General features: G+C 53.0%; 7 protein-coding genes across 7 annotated transcripts; 3 read left to right on the top strand and 4 right to left on the bottom strand.

Annotated features, from left to right (window-relative positions):
- Nucleotides 1–1135: 1135 nt before the first annotated feature.
- On the bottom strand, nt 1136–1936 carry CCMA1212_003156 (uncharacterized protein; the record flags this gene model as incomplete). The annotated part of the gene is made up of 1 exon (XM_073700512.1): nt 1136–1936. The coding sequence occupies one exon, from the start codon at nt 1934–1936 to the stop codon at nt 1136–1138; it is 801 nt and encodes a 266-aa protein (XP_073561333.1).
- Nucleotides 1937–3853: 1917 nt separating this feature from the next.
- Nucleotides 3854–5524, top strand: CCMA1212_003155 (Translation machinery-associated protein 20; the record flags this gene model as incomplete). Its single annotated transcript, XM_073700511.1, has 3 exons — nt 3854–3996; nt 4181–4303; nt 4907–5524. Exons 1-3 carry the CDS (start codon nt 3889–3891, stop codon nt 5522–5524), a joined length of 849 nt encoding a protein of 282 aa, XP_073561335.1. The 5' UTR covers nt 3854–3888.
- Nucleotides 5525–6588: 1064 nt separating this feature from the next.
- On the bottom strand, nt 6589–8468 carry CCMA1212_003154 (uncharacterized protein; the record flags this gene model as incomplete). The annotated part of the gene is made up of 4 exons (XM_073700510.1): nt 6589–7783; nt 7858–7913; nt 7974–8178; nt 8260–8468. The coding sequence occupies 4 exons, from the start codon at nt 8466–8468 to the stop codon at nt 6589–6591; spliced, it is 1665 nt and encodes a 554-aa protein (XP_073561286.1).
- Nucleotides 8469–10300: 1832 nt separating this feature from the next.
- On the bottom strand, nt 10301–11611 carry CCMA1212_003153 (uncharacterized protein; the record flags this gene model as incomplete). The annotated part of the gene is made up of 1 exon (XM_073700509.1): nt 10301–11611. The coding sequence occupies one exon, from the start codon at nt 11609–11611 to the stop codon at nt 10301–10303; it is 1311 nt and encodes a 436-aa protein (XP_073561287.1).
- A 3352-nt stretch (nt 11612–14963) lies between these two features.
- On the top strand, nt 14964–16121 carry CCMA1212_003151 (uncharacterized protein; the record flags this gene model as incomplete). The annotated part of the gene is made up of 4 exons (XM_073700507.1): nt 14964–15313; nt 15405–15495; nt 15568–15647; nt 15717–16121. Exons 1-4 carry the CDS (start codon nt 14984–14986, stop codon nt 16119–16121), a joined length of 906 nt encoding a protein of 301 aa, XP_073561339.1. The 5' UTR covers nt 14964–14983.
- CCMA1212_003152 (uncharacterized protein) lies at nt 15390–15602 on the bottom strand (the record flags this gene model as incomplete). The annotated part of the gene is made up of 1 exon (XM_073700508.1): nt 15390–15602. One exon carries the CDS (start codon nt 15600–15602, stop codon nt 15390–15392), a length of 213 nt encoding a protein of 70 aa, XP_073561338.1.
- A 1563-nt stretch (nt 16122–17684) lies between the features above and the next one.
- On the top strand, nt 17685–19366 carry CCMA1212_003150 (Drug resistance protein; the record flags this gene model as incomplete). The annotated part of the gene is made up of 2 exons (XM_073700506.1): nt 17685–18700; nt 18763–19366. The coding sequence occupies 2 exons, from the start codon at nt 17685–17687 to the stop codon at nt 19364–19366; spliced, it is 1620 nt and encodes a 539-aa protein (XP_073561340.1).
- Nucleotides 19367–19595: the final 229 nt, after the last annotated feature.

The raw sequence follows: 19595 nt of genomic DNA, 5'->3' as shown, positions 1-19595 counted from the left end.
AGACGCGAGGGAGGACAGCAACGCCGTTCGGCGACGGGCTGTGGGATGGACTACTGGAGCAAGTATCAACCAGCATTGCGCATGCGCGTGTTCTTGTGTGAATTAGACGTGTGGATTATTGGGAGGGAAGACACGAGAGTAGCCATTAGGTGCGAAAGCGCGTCGCATGAATACCCCCCCGAACAGTGTATTCAATTATAAGTTATCAAGCAATTGTTGTCTGTCAAGCGTAAGATGAGATGCTCAAGCGATACGGATCTCTTCCTTCTGCTTTTACATGTGCAACTTGACGACGTTGATGTGTTTGACGGTGTTGGAAATGAGTTGACAGTAGGTACTTGAAATATCTGCTATAACACACCATTCGATCAAGTACTTTTGGCAGTCCTATCATCGGGAAACTGAATCCCTCTGTGATAACAAAGCGAGTCATCCTCCACATGGTATGGCAGGCACGGTGAAACCACGACGAGTAGCTCCCACCTCAAATACACGCCATACCTCAGGCATTCAATCAAAACACGTGAACACAGACACACTGCAAAAGACATCGTGTATCTTCAGTCACAATGTCCCAAATCCCCAGACTTTGTCCGAATAAACAGTTCAAATGCCCTATCTAGATCAATGCTGATAACATCAAGTTTCCCCCCCCTCCGAATTCCCTATGAGGCTCGCCTCGGTCTCTGGCCGGAAATCTTCTTTTTGTTCAAAAACGCTGCGTGTCTGCTTATCTTGCCTTGATGAGAAGAATCAAGAAGAACAAGCGGCAAAGAATTGCTTGCTTGCTCTACTCCTTGCTTTTTGATGTGTGTGCTATATGGAAAAAAGGTAATGCCAACACCGATTCTTTCATGGTTGTTCTGTCCCTGGTACCCAACGGCTCAAAGAGCATTCATGATGCGCCGAAAGCCTGCAAAAAAAAAAAAAAAGAAAAAAAAAGAAAAAAAAAACACAAAGCAAGACGTCAGAAATGGAGAGAAAAGTGTGTACAACTGACATCTCCTCTTCCCACTTTTTAGTGTCCTGCGTCACCGTCACCGTCAGCGCCCTCATGGCCGGTCTCGTGTTCCCTAACCACCTCAAGCCTGCTCGGTGCCGGGTCACGGCCGCGGCCACGACCGAACCTCGCTCTCTAAGACTGGTTCCGGTCGGCAAAGGGGTCAGGCCCCTCCTGGCGCATGAGGGGGGCGCGTGTCTCGGCGGCGCGGGCCTTCTTGGTCTGGGCGCGGGCGAGGGCGGTGGCCTCGGCGCGGGCCTCGAGCTGCTTCTGGTGGCGGCTCTCGCGGCAGCAGGCAAAGGTCAGGAAGGTGATGGCGACGACGATGGCGACGCCGAAGATGATGGCGATGATGACGCCGCCAATGTCGAGGTTGTTCTTCTTCTTCATGCAGACGGTCTCGCCAAGGGAGTCCATGGAGCACATGAGGCCCGGGGCGCAGTCGGCCTTGGCCACCTCGGTGGGAACGCAGGAGAGCGTCTTGAGGACACCCCTGTTGGTGGAGATGTCGCACGACGACGTCTTGACGGTGGAGGTGACCTTGCACTGGAGGTCGCTGCTGTCGCGGACCCAGTGGGTGGGCAGCGGCGCGGCGTTGTGGGCGTTGCGGGCGGCGAGCGTCTTGACGGGGCTGCCGAGGACGCCGCGGTAGCGCTTCTTGAGGTCGCCCATGTCGGCGAGCTCGTCGCACCGCTTCTGCGCGTACTTTGCCTCGGCGGCGGCCTCGGCGAGGGAGCAGCCGGCGTTGGTGTAGCAGGCCTCGAGGTCGCTGGCGGTGTCGTCGTAGGTCAGCGTCGACAGGCAGTACTCGAGCGAGACGTGCTGGCCGCAGTCAGAGTACTCGGCGAGCTGCTGGCTGTGCTGGGAGAAGCATCCTGCCTGCAGGGCGAGGGCGCCGCCGCTGAGGGCGAGGGCAGCGGTGCAGGAGAACTTCATGGCGGGCTGCTGCTTTTGAAGAGAGAGGGGGGATGTTGTCGTCGACGGGTGTCGTCTGTGATCCGGCAGCTTGAACGGAACGGTGAGGTCTCGACGCGGGGATTAGCAGAGGCCCTGAGGAGTGAAGGTGATCCAACCACGAGATGGAAGGGCAAAGCTCGCGGAGAGGGGGGAGATGGGAGATGAAGGAGGTGGTGAGTGCAAGTTGCCGGAGCAAAACAGAGAAGAGGCAGCGGTTTTGCTAACATGAAAAAGGAGTCGAGAGAACTGGTTTGACGGGGAGCGGCACTTGTCCCCTTTCAGTTAGGGGTCTACAGTCAGCCTTGGGTCTGACTGGGGCTTTGGGTTTTGGACGCTCCAAACAAAGGGGACAGGGGTGGCAGATTGGCCAGCCAGCCCCGGCCAATGCTCGTTCTGCGTGCCAGTCCTGGTGGCCGAGCCCTTCTTAGGGGACGCGAGTGCCTGATGAGACGGCTTACTGCGTGCTCTGCGGCGGCGCCATGATGGCTGTGCAATTTGCTTTGGGATCACAGCCGCAATTACAGATCTTTGCCGGTGCTGAGGGCGAGACGAACGGGTGAGGCGTTGCCGGCCAGCTGATTCTGTTTCTAGTCTCTTGCATTTCTATGGAACTGGTGAGGACTGGCCCTCGTCGGGGCTGGAGATGAAATCTACGATTGCTTTATTTTTAGCGACATGGCAGGCATCTTGGGGCAGAATGAGGAATCTCGACGGCAAATCACTCATGCACGAGAGTCTGGAGCCGATCAACGAGGTCGACCTTTGCCCACTCTCTCTTTACAGGTGTGCTTTCAGTTCTTCTCTTTTTTCGTCTGTTCCATTCTCTTGATATCTGCCTTTCAGTTCATTCCATCTTTGATGTGCCCTTCACGAGGCAGCACAGCATCGGTTTTCCGCACCGATCAAGGCCCATCCTCCTGACTCCATCAGCAGGCCCTGAATCAGCGCCACCTGTGGCTCGCTAATAATAAACCACCGGACCCTTTTTCTCTCCCAAACCTCACTAATGCGCATCATCCTTGCCCGTTATTGCACTTTGCACCGGCGGGCAAGACGGTCGTAGTGCTACGCTGCTAAATCCCGAGTGCTGTGTGGTCGTCCTACCAACATGATTCACGTCAGGTTCGATCGGATATTGACGCCCTCGAGGCAAGAATTGAGTAGGAATAGTCATCAGCGCTCCCTTTCAAGTTGGAAAGCTGCGCTATCTCGAGCTCTGGACAGCCTAGCTCGGGCGTGAATCATCAGCATTGCTTAATCCGTGCGACAGCCCAACCGGGCAGAGCTGCAGCAATTCAGCGGGACCAGAGCGCCGTGAGTGGCTCGCCCTGCCGAATCGTGGCAGCCAGAGGAATAGAATGCAAGTGCCGGCAAACGCTGAAGCGACATTAAACAAGCCGAGCAGTGTTATTGCTCTCCTGCCCAGTACTACCAATGTGCTCAACTATCCCTTTTGTTTCTCTTCATTTTACAGGTGGCGAAAGGGGTTGAATGAGGTTGCTAAGGTAAGCAAGACCTTGCATTACGTACGCCTGCTCTGTCTGTGTCCCGAGTCGACGTCATCGTCCGCGAGGCCTTGGAACGAGGGAAGAAGGCTGGAATAGCCAGCTGTTGTGCAAGCTTGGCCTCGGCCGGAAGAGGAAGGAAGTTCGTCACTTGCGACGTAACATTGCTATCAGGGTCGATCTACCGTATCTATATCTATAATATAGCTTCCTCTTCTTCCCTTTTTTTTTTCTTTCTAACCTTGGATTTTACCTTGACACTACAGACACAGCTCGCGTCGACCTGGCTTCTTATAACCGAAGCACTGATCACCACGACCACCAAACTCTCTTGAAACTTGAGAAGTACATACCTCTTGTCAATTTGCCATCTGCCTTGACCATTGTGCAGCCTTCACACACACCGCTCGAGATATCATAGTCGCCATGCCTCTCGTCGTGCCCGGAATCATGACCAACTCGGACGACAAGACCCAGGAATGGGCCAACAAGCTCGTCGGCAAGACGTACTCTGAATCGGAATCCAACGAGACGGTACGCGCTTCCCCATCTCTCCCTTCTTACCGCCTCTCCATTATCTGTCTCCGCATCTTGTTGCTTTATACCACCAAGTATGGCATCATGCCATTCTTCTGCGCGTATCAATTGAAGGCGGGATTTTGCTGGTTGTTCTTGAGGCAGGTAAAAGAAGCACGAGGCTAATTGTATGAGGGGACAGATGTTTTGCAAGCGGGATCTGCCAGAGGTGCACCGCATCATCAAGCCCGGCTCGATTGTGACCAAGGACTTTCGGCCGGAGAGATTGAACATTCACTTGAATGAGGATGGGACCGTGTCGCATGTGCGGCATGGCTAAGAGGCTGGATGCTGGAGAGTGACGAGCTGGTGTTTGCGGATGGTTTCACGCTGTAATACAATAGCAGATCAATGACTATTAATGACTTATCACTCTGAATGAATCTTCTTCTTTAAACAATTATTGCTATCATCTAATTTGTCCGATTCGGAGCTGTTCAACATGTACTGCTTGAAGCTGTCGATGCTCCCCGCCTGATTGCATCTCGCGATTCTGCCCCGCCATTCCCTCCCTCTCTCTTATCCATGGCGGGGCTGCCGCGATAACCCGAACTGCCCTGCAACCGCGCCAACAAGCTGCGACTTTCAACCATCACCTTCAACACCAGCAAAGAACCGCAGCAAATCCTCCAGCCTCGGCCTTCAGCTTCTGCGCAGCTCCCATCCGGCGTTCTATATCCCAATTCCACTCGTCTCTCCATCCAATCCCTCGCATCATCCAGTGATCCGCCAAAATGTTCAAAAAAGAGTACGCAAAACACACACACATTCCCCTCCTCCCCTCCACCACAAACCACAACATCCTCCCACAAGAACACTTCAATCTCATCTCATCTGCACGCCTCATACAACCAAATCTCGATTCTAGACCGCTAATACAATATCTCTGCGCAGCCTCCCCGTCGCGCCCAAGCAAAAGCTCAAATCCTCCGTCCAGCGCTCCCTCCGCAACGCCCTCCTCGCAACATACCCCCTCCTCACGCCCTACATCGACGAGATCCTCCCGAAAAAGGCCTCCCTCGAGAGCATGAAGCTGCCCGACCGCAACACCCTCTACGTGCTCGACTCGGTGCCTCTCTTCTACCAGCAGGACGGCGCCGAGCTGCTTCCCCACCTCAAGCTCGTGCACCGCTTCCCGCAGGCCTTCCCCAGCATCCGGATCGATCGCGGGGCCATCCGGTTCGTGCTCTCGGGGGCGACGCTCATGGCGCCGGGATTGACGTCCAAGGGCGGGCGGTTGCCTGTGGATGGGGGCAAGCCGCTTGAGGAGGGCAAGGAGATGGAGCAGGGGATTGTGGAGGATGGGAGGTGGAGTAGGGAGTTGGAGAAGGGGGAGCCGGTGGTGATTATGGCGGAGGGCAAGGAGGAGGCTTGTGCGGTTGGGACGCTGGTCGTGGGGACCAAGGAGGTCAAGGAGAAGGGGAAGGGGCCGGTGGTGGAGGATGCGCATTACCTTGGGGATGGGCTGTGGTATTTGAATGCGTGAGGAGGTGGGNGGAGGGAGGAGGTGTCTGTATAGATTGCGTTTTGTAGTTTGTATAGCGCTGATGGTATATATCGAAGTGATGACCATGAGCATGGAATTTCTGAGCTTGGTGTATGCTGGCTTTGTGGATGTGAGTACGTTGGATACACTCTCTGTCGTTTGTAAGAGCGGACAAGAGTGAGGCAGTACATGACGTGCCACAAAAGGAGGAAGAACAAAACTTTGTTGTCATTTCTACGAGCCACATAAGGAAACAAAGGCCGTCGGGGCTTGAGGAAATATTGAGGAGCAAACCAAGTGAATTCGTGAAGACAGATCGTAACTAACGCCGATATTCCATTCCATTCCATTTCATTTCTCAAAAAAAAGTTCCAGAATATTCACCACATCGAGTCCGCCACGTCCAGGATCGGTCTTGTGTTGCCTTCCGAGCTCACCCTCGTACTCATCACCACACCAAATCCTTGTAGAAGCATCGATCGAAAGTGTGAAAACTGCCCGAGCATCGAGAGTCGAGGAATGACGAGAAATGGTGAAATCGAGAAGCTAAAAAGTGAAAACCGAAATCTTAAAGGGCATACCAGGACCTTTTAAAAGGAAGAACCGAGACCCTCTAAAAATATACCGAGACCTTGATATAGAAACCGAAAACTAGAGACCAAAGGCAAGTCGTGAGTATGTCAAGTTGCAGAATCGGGATCCCCCTATCCTCAAAATGCTCCTTTTCAGGGACTCGAGTGCCTCATGCTGAGAAAATGGACTAGGAAGGCAAAAGGAGAACACCGACGTTGGTATATTGAGCTCACTGTGACCAGTTGTGGACAAAAGATGTAAAGACGAAAGAGGGGATAAACTAGTCTTTTAAGAAAAAAGCGTTCCACATTGTCGGTTAGGAGGAGAAGGGTTGAGGTGAGAGGTGAGAGACGATAAGAATGCTGAACTGCAGAATCCGGGCCAGCGTAGAAAATAGACAAAGGTGAAGAGAAGCGTGACTGAAAAGTACAAAATACGTGGTGAAAAAATCGGCTAGCTCTCAGAGACAAGGGCTTCAGAAGAGCGCAACGTTAGTCCACGAAAGGATCGCAGTCCATAGGGTCCATGTCCTCAGAACCAGACGGAGCAGGTGTCGACTCGACGAAACTAGGCCCTTGATAAGGTTCAAACACAAAAACCTCTGACTCGTCGGCGAATCGCACGCGATCATCAGGGTGGCCTCGAGATCGTCTTCCGGGATCAGAACGCTTGGTGGGAGTGGTCAGGATGCTAGGGCCGGGAAGGACGTCGTCTTCGGCGATGAACTCTCCTTCGGCATCAATGTCTTCTTCAGCATCGTGATCGTCTCCAGGGTTGGGCCCTCCTTCGGCGTCGAGGTCATCGTCGGTGATGGCCTCTCCTTCAGCGTCAACGTCTTCTTCGGGATGAGCATCTCCTGCGGCATAGGCGGGAGTATCTGGAAAGACGGGCTGTCTTTGATCCCGCCGTACCTCGTATTCGTTGACCAAGGCACTATTGCGAGCTCGAGCGGCGGCAAACTCAGTCCTGAATTGCAGAGGCACAGGATTACCATCATCATCTAGATGAAGCGGTCCAAAAAACCTGTCTGCAGCCTCACGCGTAAGCCATCCGAAATCAGAGTACCCAGCCAGGCGAAAGAACCTGAGGAACCAGTTCTGAAAGGCATTCTGATCCGAGCTCATCCTCCTCTCCAGCGAAGCCTCCACAAGCTGCGGAAACAAGTCATCAAACCTCTCAGCGAGATCCGGCCAGAGCCAGGTCGGAATGGTCACGGTATACAGCGCCACAAGATCCCCTTGGCTCAAGATCCTTTCGAGAGACGGATACCGGCGCACGAGCTGCCAGGTGCGGTACAGCTCTTCGGACCGGTACCTGAAGTGCCCGCGGTGGAGGTGCCGCCGGTCCTCGGCAAGGTGCGGGTTGAAGAAGAAGATCTTGCGGACGACGTAGCGGTACGCCGTGTCGCGCACCTTGCGCCTGTCGTGCGCCATGCTCCATCTGCCGGCGAGCAGGTACGCGTAGCAGAGCTTGAGCAGGTTCAGGCCGTCCTCGGTGCCGTGCAGGCCTGACGTCGAGTACACGCACTCCATGAGGACGACGAAGATGTCCGGGTCCACGCCCGGCATCGACCAGCCTTGGGGGGGCTGTTCCAGGTACAACAGGGCGTTCCAAAACGGGTACTTGGAGAGTAGCCGCATTGGAAGCCGGAAGGGCTTCCCGCCAACCTTGACCAGGATGAATTCTCTGCTCAGAAAACGTCAGCAAAGCCGTTGTACAGCGAGGTTTTTTCAAACAACCAAGGGCCATGTATGACTTACCCAGACATCCAGTGGCCAGTGACAGGCCGGTCGTTGTACCCCGAAGGGGCAGTCTCCTATCACAACAATCAGCAAAGCCATATAATCATGGACAAAGGGGGAGGAAAGAGACTCACGGCACCGGGGAGATCCCAGTCGTTCTCCCGCACATCCTGGGCCTCATAGTGATGGCCCAGCCCGAGCGACTCCGGAAAGTGCTCGGGCCCGACAGGAGAGCAACCCAGGGGGTTGGGATGCTCTCCCGCCGAGGACGGCGGCGCCTCTGTGGGGGCAGAGGCGACAGAAGGCTCCTCGAAGAAGCCGGGAGGAGGAGGCATGGCGCTGTTTTCATTTATGGTCAGTACGAATCGAATCGAAGTAGCGATGCCTTCTCGTTGCCTGAGGGTGCAAGAAGCGACTTACGAGGGCGGCGGCGGGAGGCGGCTATTGCCAGCAGGAGAAGAAGCCTCCGCGGGAGAAGCCTCCTCCATCTCGGCATCGCCATGGGGGCTGACGATGCCTTCATCGCTGGAGTCGGCCTCTCCAGCAGGGACTTCTTCTCCTGCCCCGGGGGCGGGAGGCAGGGGGCTGGCGGCGGCGGGCTCGGTCTTTGAATGCCTTGGGGAAGGCATTTTGGGCGCTGCTCATGAGGAGGAAAAGAGGAAGAAAGAGGGAGAGGTGCAGGCGAGTGGCAGGACTATTCTGTTATGGTACGGGCAGCTGACGGCTGGTGGACCCCCTTTTTGAGCACGTTGCTGAGGACAAGTCGAGCCTCGACAGGACGCGTCTGGGGAGTGCGAGACTGACGAGGACTTACGGGGTCATCTTTGTGACACTCTTCGACGAGAGCATGGCTTTGAAGAGTAGTTTGATTCTCTGTAGCGTAGCAGATGTCAATCTCAAGGTATCTCGTAGATGTGATATTCTTTCTGCTGTAGTGCATCCCTGTTTTACTTTGATATTCCTCTACGGACAGCAGATTTAATATTATAGTGGTGCAGCTGGTATATCAGACAGATGCCGTCAAAGAGTGACAAGGCAGTCAATCAGGTGGGGCAGGCTTCCGCAGCTTCGTCCTCATTTGCAAATCAGGTCCGAGAGTCCATCAGGTTCCAGAGTAAAGGGCGTGATTTTGAGGGCTCGTAGGGAGTTTGGAGCCTGGAGACAGCTGTCAGGGCGATATGTCTTGAAGACGCGGACTGGTTCCTCAACTGTGCGACATGGTGATATCACTATAAGTCGTTTTGCTTATAGTTTTTCCATAACATATCAAACAACAGTCTCTCTCTTGCGGATGAAGTATTGGGGCTTATTGTGGTTACAGACATGGCAGCCGTGGCATTGCAGTTCCCCGAGCGACAAGATGGCTCCTAGGAAAGATTCCGTCTTCACGATTCCGTTATGACACTTCTCTAAATAATACATCTATATTAATATTGCAATCATACACTCATCGCCATCTCTCTATAGGTGATGACTTTCATGCTAGACTGCTATTTTCTCAGGCTGGTTCTCTTTCCCTTTCTCTTCCCTGTCTCTCCCTTGATTTCGCCTGTTTCTGTTGACCCCTTTCTTCCTCTTTATCCCAGCCTCCCACTCTTTTATTCGGCGGAAATGATAATGTATCCTTCATTTATACCCCATTCCTATTCCTCACTAAATCTCTCCTCCTTTATATGTAGAAATCGAAAGCGGTCGCTCGGATCTGTAAACTGGTTCTCGTCGAAATCGTCTCAAACATAGTCGCTTTTGGTATTCGCTTGTGTTTGTCTCCCAAACGATGATTCTTCTCCTGATATAGCTAGTCAGTGTTAATTTTCAGTACAGTATCGAAACAGCATCTTCACCGAGCCCTTTGGATAGTATCAACAATAAGAAAGTTTGTCTCTGAAATCAAAGGATAGAAGAGGAGTCCCCATCTCCTTACCAAGGGTTTGGGCACCTGAAGCTTAGCCTCTACCGTCTCGAGGCTAACCCTGCTCTAGTCAGCATGACCAAGCCGGACTGATCTCACAATCATCACTGCAAGGAAGGTCATCTGAAAAAAAAAAATCATGTCATTCGAGAGCTATTGCTTGGCCGTGATTCCATAATGCGTGATAAACCTATGCAGTCAACATCCTAAAAAGCAGCATTGTTAGCAACGTGTTGTAGCATGGTAGGTCCTTGTACGCCCTACCTCTGTCTTCCCATGAAAAGCTCCAAAGCCTGAAGAGATCAGGAGACTCCGTACTCCAGACTGCTCCTGTGAGAGACACGTCTCTCTTTGCCTCTTCCAATGCATCTCCCGCCATAATCACTAGTAAAGAGTTAGCCGGCATTCCATTAATCAACATATGAGAATGAAGGTGGCCATCAGAAGGAATGGGGGTCAAGCTGGTCAACTTACTATTCAGAAACGGTTCACCAATTAACCAATCCTCATGAATAGAGTAGACTATGCAAACCCAACCCCGACCTCAGCTCAGGCTGAGCGTACCTTTTTGCGCAGTGGCTGCCCTTCCTGGCACTCCTTTAGGTGTATGTGTTCGCTGTAAGCGCCCTGGTGCCGGGCAATGGCTGCCTTTCCCACAGATTCTTGATGCTTTGAGATAAAGTCCTCGACAAGCTCCAAATCGTACATGCCGTCGGCTTTCTTGAGGTTCTTCAAGGGGGCAATGCCGTAGCTCGTATCGTCCTCGAGGATGATCCTCTTCAGGGCTTTGACAAGGCACGATCTGTAGAGGATGTCGGCGTGATCTCTGGATTTGGGCGCGGGGACACCCCCCTTGATGCTCGTGTTCCAAATGTACTCTTTCTGCTTCTCGGCGAGAAACTTGTCGCGGCGAGTGTTGAACTCTTCCTCGACGCCAAATGCAGCAAAGGCCTCTTCGGTGATCTGCTCTCTGGTGAACTTTTGCTCGGAGAACTTGCCGAGGCGACGACACTCTGGAAGAAACTCGTCGATCCACTTTCTGAACACAGGCCGGTAATTCATGCGCCGGCGGTCGTTCGACTTGAGTTTCGATTCTTCCGGCTCTGTGAGAGTAGGGTCAACGTACATCAGTCGACAAGTAGTAATGTAGTCATAGAGCTCTTCCATGCTAGAGAAAGCCTTGTCCCAGTATCCTTCCATGCGCATGTCAAGGAATTCCATGACCTTGGCCGGATCGGAAGTGAGAAAGATCCTGGCGCGCTTCTTGTTGTGCTCTTCAATCTCGGGAACTCTGAGCCACAGGGCGGTGTCATCGACTGTCAGGCCATAGGGTCTGATCATGGATCCCATCACGTTCCAAAAGTCGCCATGGCCGTGCTTGAAGAGCATCCAGCGCAGCTTCTCCTCTGACTCGCAAACTCGGACGTCCACTTGGATATACTTTTTGGCGTGTTCTTCTTTGCCGTCCTTGTCCTCGGCCTTGTCATTCTTGTCTTTGCCGTCCTCTGCCTTGTCGTTCTTGTCTTTGCCGTCCTCGTCCCTGTCATCTTCAGGCCACGGAATAGCCAGACTGGCCGCAGGCTCGGTGCCTCCCGCGACAATCTTTCGTTCAGCTCCAAGAGCCTGAGCGATGGTGGGAATTGCGAGCGAGCCCTTGGCAGCGTCTGACTTTGGCGACGCAACAAGAAAATCAATGTCTCCATGGTCCTTCTTGGCTGGGCCTTCCACGGGAGACTCTACGCAAGAGTAGAGACCAAGGAGAATCTCTTTGCATCGGCTCTTTGTTGCGTCGTAGACCTCCTTTGGCATTCGGGGTGTGGACAAAGGGTTCTGTCCCTGGGCGAAGGCGGAGCCACCCATGGCGCGAATCTGTCAGCCGAGGCTTCGAGTTGGATTGGATGCGTCTTGCTGATGATGGTGTGAGCCGCCAGTGCTGTTGGGGGATGAGGAAAGCAATGTGATCCTGTTCCTAAGGAGAGAGTCGGTCAGCTCGATTGCCACGAAGCAGATGGTAGGAGATGGTTCGCTCTGCTGTATATTTCTGGCCTGGAAGCAGGACGAATCTTCAAGTGCTCCTCGTCAGAAACACGCGCGTAGATGCTACTCACTGATTTCTGTCTTAAGAGATGCGTTTGACGTAAGTATTCGAAAGAGCTCTGTCGGTGTGGCGATGATGAAAGCGAAGCTGAGATTCGATGACGGCACTTTGCATCTGCACAATCGCCCAAAAAGATGATGCAAAACAAACAAAACAGCCAAACAGCAAAGAGAGGGCTTTACTCTTCTTCAGTTAGGACTGCCATCTGCAGTGGCGCCCTTTTCTTTTAGGGGAAGAGTGAGGGAAAAGTAGAAGAAGGCTCAACTATTCGTCTGCTGAGTTCAAGTAGTCGAAACTCCCCCGCAGGTTATGTCACCTGCGCTTACCCGGAATCTTTGGTGAGCGTCACGAACAAACTCACGACTTGAGGAGCAGAGGTGTGAATATGTGACCCTTGCCAAGATGTTTGCAGTATTCAACCGTCTGCTACTCCCTGCGATATAGCAGAGTAAGTTGAAGGCGTGAATCGCCGATCGGGATGCCAATCTAGCTGGGAGCGGCTGAGTCACCTTTATCAGGCCGGCGGACTAGAATCATCAGCTGTAGGTGGCCACCTATGATTCGCATTTGATGTTTTGATTGCGCAGATGCCGTCTTTCTTGCGGCTCTTTACAGATTAAGGCCTGCGCAATCGCTAATACCAGGTGTACTTAGCAGCAGTATGCTTGAGAATTTTTTTTTTTTTTTTTTTAATTTCCTCTTTGCATCTGACCTCTGTGTACCTGGGATATTTTATCTTACACCCTTCTTGATTCCTTCAATCACTCTAAATATTGTTGGCTCTATGTATATGTCCCTCTATAACTTCTCAAAGCTATAAACAGGGTTCTTGATAATAACAGTGTTCGGGCTATACGGTACGATAAATGCAGTAAGTTCGATCTCGTTTGGGAGGATAATGCAGGCTTCGATTGCCAGCAAGGCGCCGAGGCCTTTGCCTTGTACGAAACATCTTTCGATAACCACTCTCTGCTTTGTCCTACTAATTAGCGGGTAGAAGCGTTAAGCAGCCTGTCAAACACCATATGACTCGATCTTCTCACGAGGATAAGCGGACAAGGGCATGCCGGAATGCGAATATGGTAATAAGGAAAATAGCCGAGAATGAGAGGCTGGACTCTCTTCATAATCTCTTGCAAAGTTCAGCGCAGTCTGATTATGCCTTTTTAGATGGTTAAGAGTAAAAGTCGAGCGAAATACTCGAGGGTGAGGGCTTGTCATCTGGCGGTTGGCACTCGTTCTGCCAGTCTACAGAAATGGATTTTCTAGTGGTCCGGGCCAGACCAAACTTTGGTCAATACACCATTGCCCTTGAAATTCGAGTCTCCTCTGAGTCTATGTCTTGAGAGTAACTTATTGGATATGATTCCACCCAAGATAAGAGGAGTAGAGGCTGCTGCTTCTGTCGATACTTGGACTCGTTTGATCTATGAATTCTAGAGACGCATGAACGCTGACGTCTCCCGTCTCTCATTCAGCATCTAGGACGGCGAATGTATCGCAAGGCATGACTCCTGAAGGCACTTGCAAGACCGAGTTCTTACGACCGAGACAAGACCGACCCCAAAACTCAAACCTCTGTGTTCGGCCATAATGGCATAGCGACAAGTTTGGTTGCATATACTTACTATAACGGATGTAAGTTGTATTTGGAGTCAATGACAATACTAGGTATGATGTACTGCTTATGGCTCCTTTTCAACGGCGGCATGTCAGTACGGCTGGCTACCTTTGTCACATGGCTGTCAAATGCTGACTTTACCTATGTGGCGCAGTGTTATTCTGCGCCGCAAAGACCTTTTTATTCATGACAAAATGCAGGGGAATAAACTGCCAAAAGTCCCTGAATCCCAGCAACGCAACACCGCGTCAGCACACTATCTATCTAGCGTCGGGTAGGACAAAGATGGCCGTGGCTTTCCATCGACGAAGAGGGCGCACCATCACGAGCAACTGTGAGCAAAGACCACGATAACGAAGTGATTATCACACAAATAATGAATTCAGGAACGACGGGAGAAGAATGAAAGGCAAAGATCATCTACTGCCCCGCTGTATCAAGGTGAGCGACAGTGGCCGAGGTTTGAACGACCTTCCCCAACTGGATCCGGCATCGTTACGTTGACGCTTGTGGCGGAGACATTTGCTCCGAGCTTCAAAACGTTCCATGTTGCCATGATGATACCGTATGTAGTATGTACGTACTGCACAAGTCATTTCCTCGAAACAAGTTGGACGCACTGATCCGCCTAAATCTCGCAAAGGCGGGATGCAGTTTGACATGTGCTATAAGCGTTTACACGAGCAAACAGGGGACTTCTTTCACTCTCTTTTTTTTCTATGTCGATGCAACTCAGCTTGTGCCCTTTCGAGAAGCTCGCATCGAAAATGGTCTTTCGTGTCCCACCAACAGCCCGAGAAAAAAAGAAGCCGTCTATCCGGGACCTTTTGGGCTTCTCCAGCTGCGGGCTAGCGATGCAAGGCTTGGTCGGACAGGGGTTAGTGAGTCGATGCAGCCACACCGATTTGCTCAGCTCTTCTCTGTTGCTCTTCATTTTGGGAGATGCGATTCGGACACGAGGGAGAGGGAGGGAGAATCGGTATGAAGGCTCAGACACATAACAAGACACTTACTAGGATGAGTCGAGCAAAACAAAGTCGACCTGAAGGGAGCTGAATAGAAGACAAACAGAGCAGTGATTGAGAAAAAGGTCAAAAAAGAGAGACTATTGATTTGACAGGCACTAGACTCGTCATGCTACTCCGCCCTGGAAGCGGGCAGACAAGGGCCGAGGCGCAACAGCCAAACCTATCGAAACCCCAGACGCGGATCCTCTCGAGCGCTTCTCTCAAGTTCCCCGGCTGCTACGTAATGCTTTTTTATTTGTTCGTCAAGGGAGGATTCGGTTCTCGATAAATACGCGTTGACATCTCCGCTTTTTCTTTTCCTCTTTTCTCTTTGTATTTCCCTTTGATTTTGTTGTTCTTGTTGGCCATCATCGTTGGTCTGTCTCGTTGCCGTCGCCGATCGGTGATATTCGCTACCGGTCCGGAGCTGGAAGAAGAAGGGCTTCACCATTATAATACCCCGACAACTCTCACGACCACGAGAAGCACCTCACTCATCATTCATCATGCGCGCCCTCTCCCTCACCCTCTCGCTGCTCGCCGCCAGCTCAACGGCCGCAGCAGCAACAACAACAACAACGACATGCGCAAAGGGCCTCTACATGGTCGTCGCCCGCGGCAGTGAGGAGCCCGCCGGGACGGGCGTGACGGGCAACCTCACGAGCCAGATCGCCGCACGGGTGCCCGATAGTCAGGTCGTGGCGGTGGATTACCCGGCCAGCTTTGACGACTACGAGGCGTCCGAGGGCGACGGCGTCAAGGCGATGCAGCAGGTGCTCAACAGCTACGGCGAGGCCTGCCCGGGGAACAAGATTGCTGTGCTGGGATATTCTCAGGTATGGAAACGACTCTATTACTGGAATGAAAAGCCGGTGATGGCTTCACTTTGAGATGTGGTTCGATATGGTGATGCTAATTCATGGACAGGGCGCCCAAGTCGCGACAGACACCATCTGCGGCGGTGCCGGCGATCCGTTTACCAGCAACAAGGGCATGTCCGACAATGTCATGGACAGCGGTGAGCCTTGATTCCGTATCATGAACAATCAAGAGCCAATTGAGAGCTAACGAACGCGTGCCCCTGTCCCAGTCGTTGCCGTTGCCATTTTCGGAGACCCAACCCATGTCGCCAACATGACGTACGACAGAGGCACCAGCATCCACAACGGGGTGAGTTGAAGACGATGAAGAAGCCGTTGACGAGAGGTGGGAACCCGGCAGCTAACGTGTTGCATGCAGCTCTTCAACCGGAGCTCGTCCAGCATCGAGGTGTGCAAGTCGTACGCCAGCCGCATCATCTCGTACTGCGACACGGGCGACATCTACTGCGACGCCGGCACCAACTCGACCGTTCACCACATGTACATCCAGCGCTACGGCGACGAAATCGTCGACTTTGTCGTCAGCCAGTTCGAGAAGAGCACCAGCTCGGGGTCCAGCTCGGGTACTAATGCTACCACGACCACCGCTCCGGCTCCCACCGTGTCTCCTACCAGCGGCGGCGGCGGCAACAGCACCGTGCCCACGCGAACCGGTAGCCCGACGACGAGCCCGACGCAGGGATCGGGTGCGAGTGCCTTGACGAGCAGTTTGATGCTGGGAGGTTTGTTGGCGGCTCTGACGGCGGCGTCTCAGATGCTGTAACGATGGGGGTTGCAAGTCAGCGGGGGATAACGGATTTTTTTTCTTAATTCATGCGGGAGTTTATCTGCGGTGCTTTGACGACGAGTATATGAGCTACAGGCCCAATAATGATGAGACATTGACTTGACAATGCGTGCGGTGTAACATGCCGTGGTTTGAGTTTGTTGAACAGGTTGTCTTGGTCTCTGTGACGCTGTCAAGGACAGGACCTCCATATGATGACTTCAACATTGTCTGCAAATATGACTCCAACAAAGCAATCATGTGACGCTTGACCGCAACAACGGTCTTGAGCCCATTTCCTCGGGATTCAGATCCATAAAAGGATGCAAACCCTCACCTTGAGAATCCAGATCCCACTCTTTAAAGAAAACAGTAAGAGAAATGCCATCCAACTTCCTCATCAGGCTCGCACCCACACGCTCGGTCTCCGCGGCCAACCGGCAACCCGTCACTTGAACTCAAGCTAGAGACACACCGATCGGACAGACCACCTCAACTAGAGTGAGCACCAGTTTGCCTTATCAATCACCAACTTCTGACCCTTCCACTGTATGATTTCAACGAATAAGCAACAGTCAAGAGAAAAAAAAAAAAAAAAGTTTAGCGGCCGCGGTTCGTTCGCCCCCCCTGCCTTGATCAGGAAGCCAAGGCGCAACTCCGGCGCCGCTGTAAGCAACCCGAAAATCTCCACCCACGGGGTGGGCTCGAATACATGCTGTAATAAAACGTTCGATAGCATGACAAGGACAGCAAAGATTTCTTCCAATCAACTTGTTTCGTGTTGTGTCAACACTGTTTGTTATGGAATTTTCTAGCTAATGAGCAGTGTCCATGTATCGTCTTCACATAGACTCTTGTACAACCTCTCCAACCTATCGGCATTCTTCCCTCAGAGTTCATCCCCCCCCTTTCAAAACGAATCCATACAAACAAGCTCTTTCGCCTCCCCCTCCCCCCCCCTTTATCCCACACTTTCTCCCTCTTTACCCACACCCTCTCCGTTATTCCCGGCCCATCTAAAGAAAAGTAGAGAATCTCAGATACACAATCATGATTCATCCATGGCGTCCCTCGTTGCCATCTTTTGCCCCGATCCGGCACCCGGAGGACCCAAGCGAGTCTCCACAATCCCGCACTTTGTCTTGCTTATTTGCCTTTGTCTTCCAGAAGCTAAAATGAACCCTCCGGACGATAATGAGCGGAGAGCAAAGAAAAAACTCGGTAGCCCACTAATAACTCTGACGACCCCATTTCGACATTTCTTCTTTATATCATCTGTCATTGCTTTGCTTAGACTTTTTACTTTTTCTTGACTTGTATTGCTTATTGTTCAATATTCATTATGTGAGGGTGAGAGTCTATAAAATAAGACGGGAGAGACATTCAGCAAGACGAGAGATTATGCCATCATCCCGGAGAGACCCTCGACCAAGTCAACGCCATCGGACAGAGTAACCAACTCACATCCAACAACTCATAAAGACATCAAGAAAGACATCAAGAAAGAAAAAGGACAAGAGAGCAAAGAAAAAGGACAAGAGAGCAAAGAAAAAGGACAACATGGGCCACCCAAACGCCCCTCCCGGCCTCGAATCCGGCCTCGTCCTCCCCTCCGGCCGGACCTCCTCCGACAACAACAGCCAGCACTTCCCCGACAAGGCCGAGATCGAGCGCCTCGGCCGCGCCCGCCCCTCCGTCCTCCCCTCCCTGCTCACCGAAGTCTTCTTCGTCGTCACAATCGTCCTGTCCATGACCATGAGCGAGTACTTCATCGGCGGCTTCAACATCGTCCTCCCCCCCATCGCCGACGCCCTCGCCATGCCCGAGGACGTGCGCACCTGGCCCGCCGGCGTCATCAACCTCACGACGGCCGCCCTCCTCATGCCCTTTTCGCGCCTCTGCGACATGTACGGCGCCCGCTCCGTCTTCCTCTTCGGCCACGTCTGGTACATGATCTGGTCCCTCGTCTGCGGCTTCAGCAACAGCACCGTCATGCTCATCGTCTGCCGCGCCCTCCAGGGCATCGGCACCTCCGCCTTCACGCCCGCCGGCCTCGCCCTCCTCGGCCAGACGTACCGCCCCGGCCCCCGCAAGAACCTCGTCTTCGCCATCTGGGGCGCCTTTGCCTGCCTGGGCTTCTACTTTGGCATCTTCATGGGCGCCGTGTGCGCCGACTTCCTCACCTGGCGCTGGTACTTTTTCATCGGGACCATTATCGTCTTTTGCATCGCCGTCACGGGGTTCCTCACGATTCCGAGAAATCTGCATCAGCAGGATGGGAGCATCCGGATGGACTGGTGGGGGCTTTGCACGATTGTGCCGGGGTTGGTGCTTGTTGTGTATGCTTTCACTGACGGAGGACATGCGCCCAAGGGGTGGCAGACGCCGTACATTTACGTGACGTTTATCATTGGCGTCTTGTTTCTCATTGCGGGTGTCTACACGCAGGGCTGGGTGTCTGCTCAGCCGCTGCTGCCGGCCGATCTGTTCCGGCCAAAGTACATGAAGCGGCTGTCTCTGGCGCTGTTCTGCTTGTACGGCGTGTTTGGCCTGTATCTGTTTTACTCGAGCTACTAGTATGTTGACTCCCTCTCCTCCCCCCCTATTCCGAAACTATTCCGCTAACCCTTTCCAACAGCATCGAAACCGTGCTCAACACCACGCCCATCCTCACGGCAGCCTGGTTCACCCCCCTGGCCATTGGCGGCGTGTGCCTCGCCGTCGGCGGCGGCTTCGTGATGCACATGATCTCGAACCGCATCCTCATGCTCATCTCGAGCGTCGGCTTCTTGCTATCCGTGCTCCTCTTCGCCATCATCCCCGACCGGCACGCCGACGGCTCCCCGTCCACCAGCTTCCTCTACTGGGCGTACATCTTCCCCGCCATGCTCTGCGGCACCATCGGCGTCGACATCACATACAACGTCACAAACGTCTTCATCACCACCTCCATGCCGCGCCGCCTGCAGGCCACCGCCGGCGGGCTCATCAACACGCTGCTGTACCTCGGGCTGGCGTTTTGGCTGGGCATCGCCGAGATGGCGGTCTCGGAGGCGAATAGGCGGGCGCTGCCGGAGGGACTGAGTTTGAGGGAGCAGTACAAGATTGGGTTCTGGATTGGGGTTGCGTTGGCGGGGGTGTCGATGGTGATGGTGGTGACGATTAAGATTGATCGGGCGGCGGCGGAGTTGACGGCTGATGAGAAGGCGGCGAGGGCGGAGCAGGAGGGTGGTGTGAGGTAGCGCTGGGGCTGATTAATCTCTGGCTGATTTTGCATTGGAGAGACGCATTGATGATTTGGGGAGCGAGTTATGATTACTCTCTTCTCTCTTTCTTTGGTTTAGATCGCATGGGCATTGGTTGGGTTACTGTTACATATGATGCATAGAGTGGAGGAGATACCAGGACGACATGAGAGGGAGGATCTACGGCATTTACGAAAAGCGTGCAGATTTAGTTTGTTTTCTGGTT

This window comes from Trichoderma ghanense (assembly GCF_004382785.1).
Source record: "Trichoderma ghanense strain CCMA-1212 chromosome Unknown scaffold_2, whole genome shotgun sequence".
Taxonomy (NCBI): Eukaryota; Fungi; Ascomycota; class Sordariomycetes; order Hypocreales; family Hypocreaceae; genus Trichoderma; species Trichoderma ghanense.
Note: the sequence above shows the minus strand (reverse complement) of the source record. Positions and strands in the feature narration are given on the sequence as shown.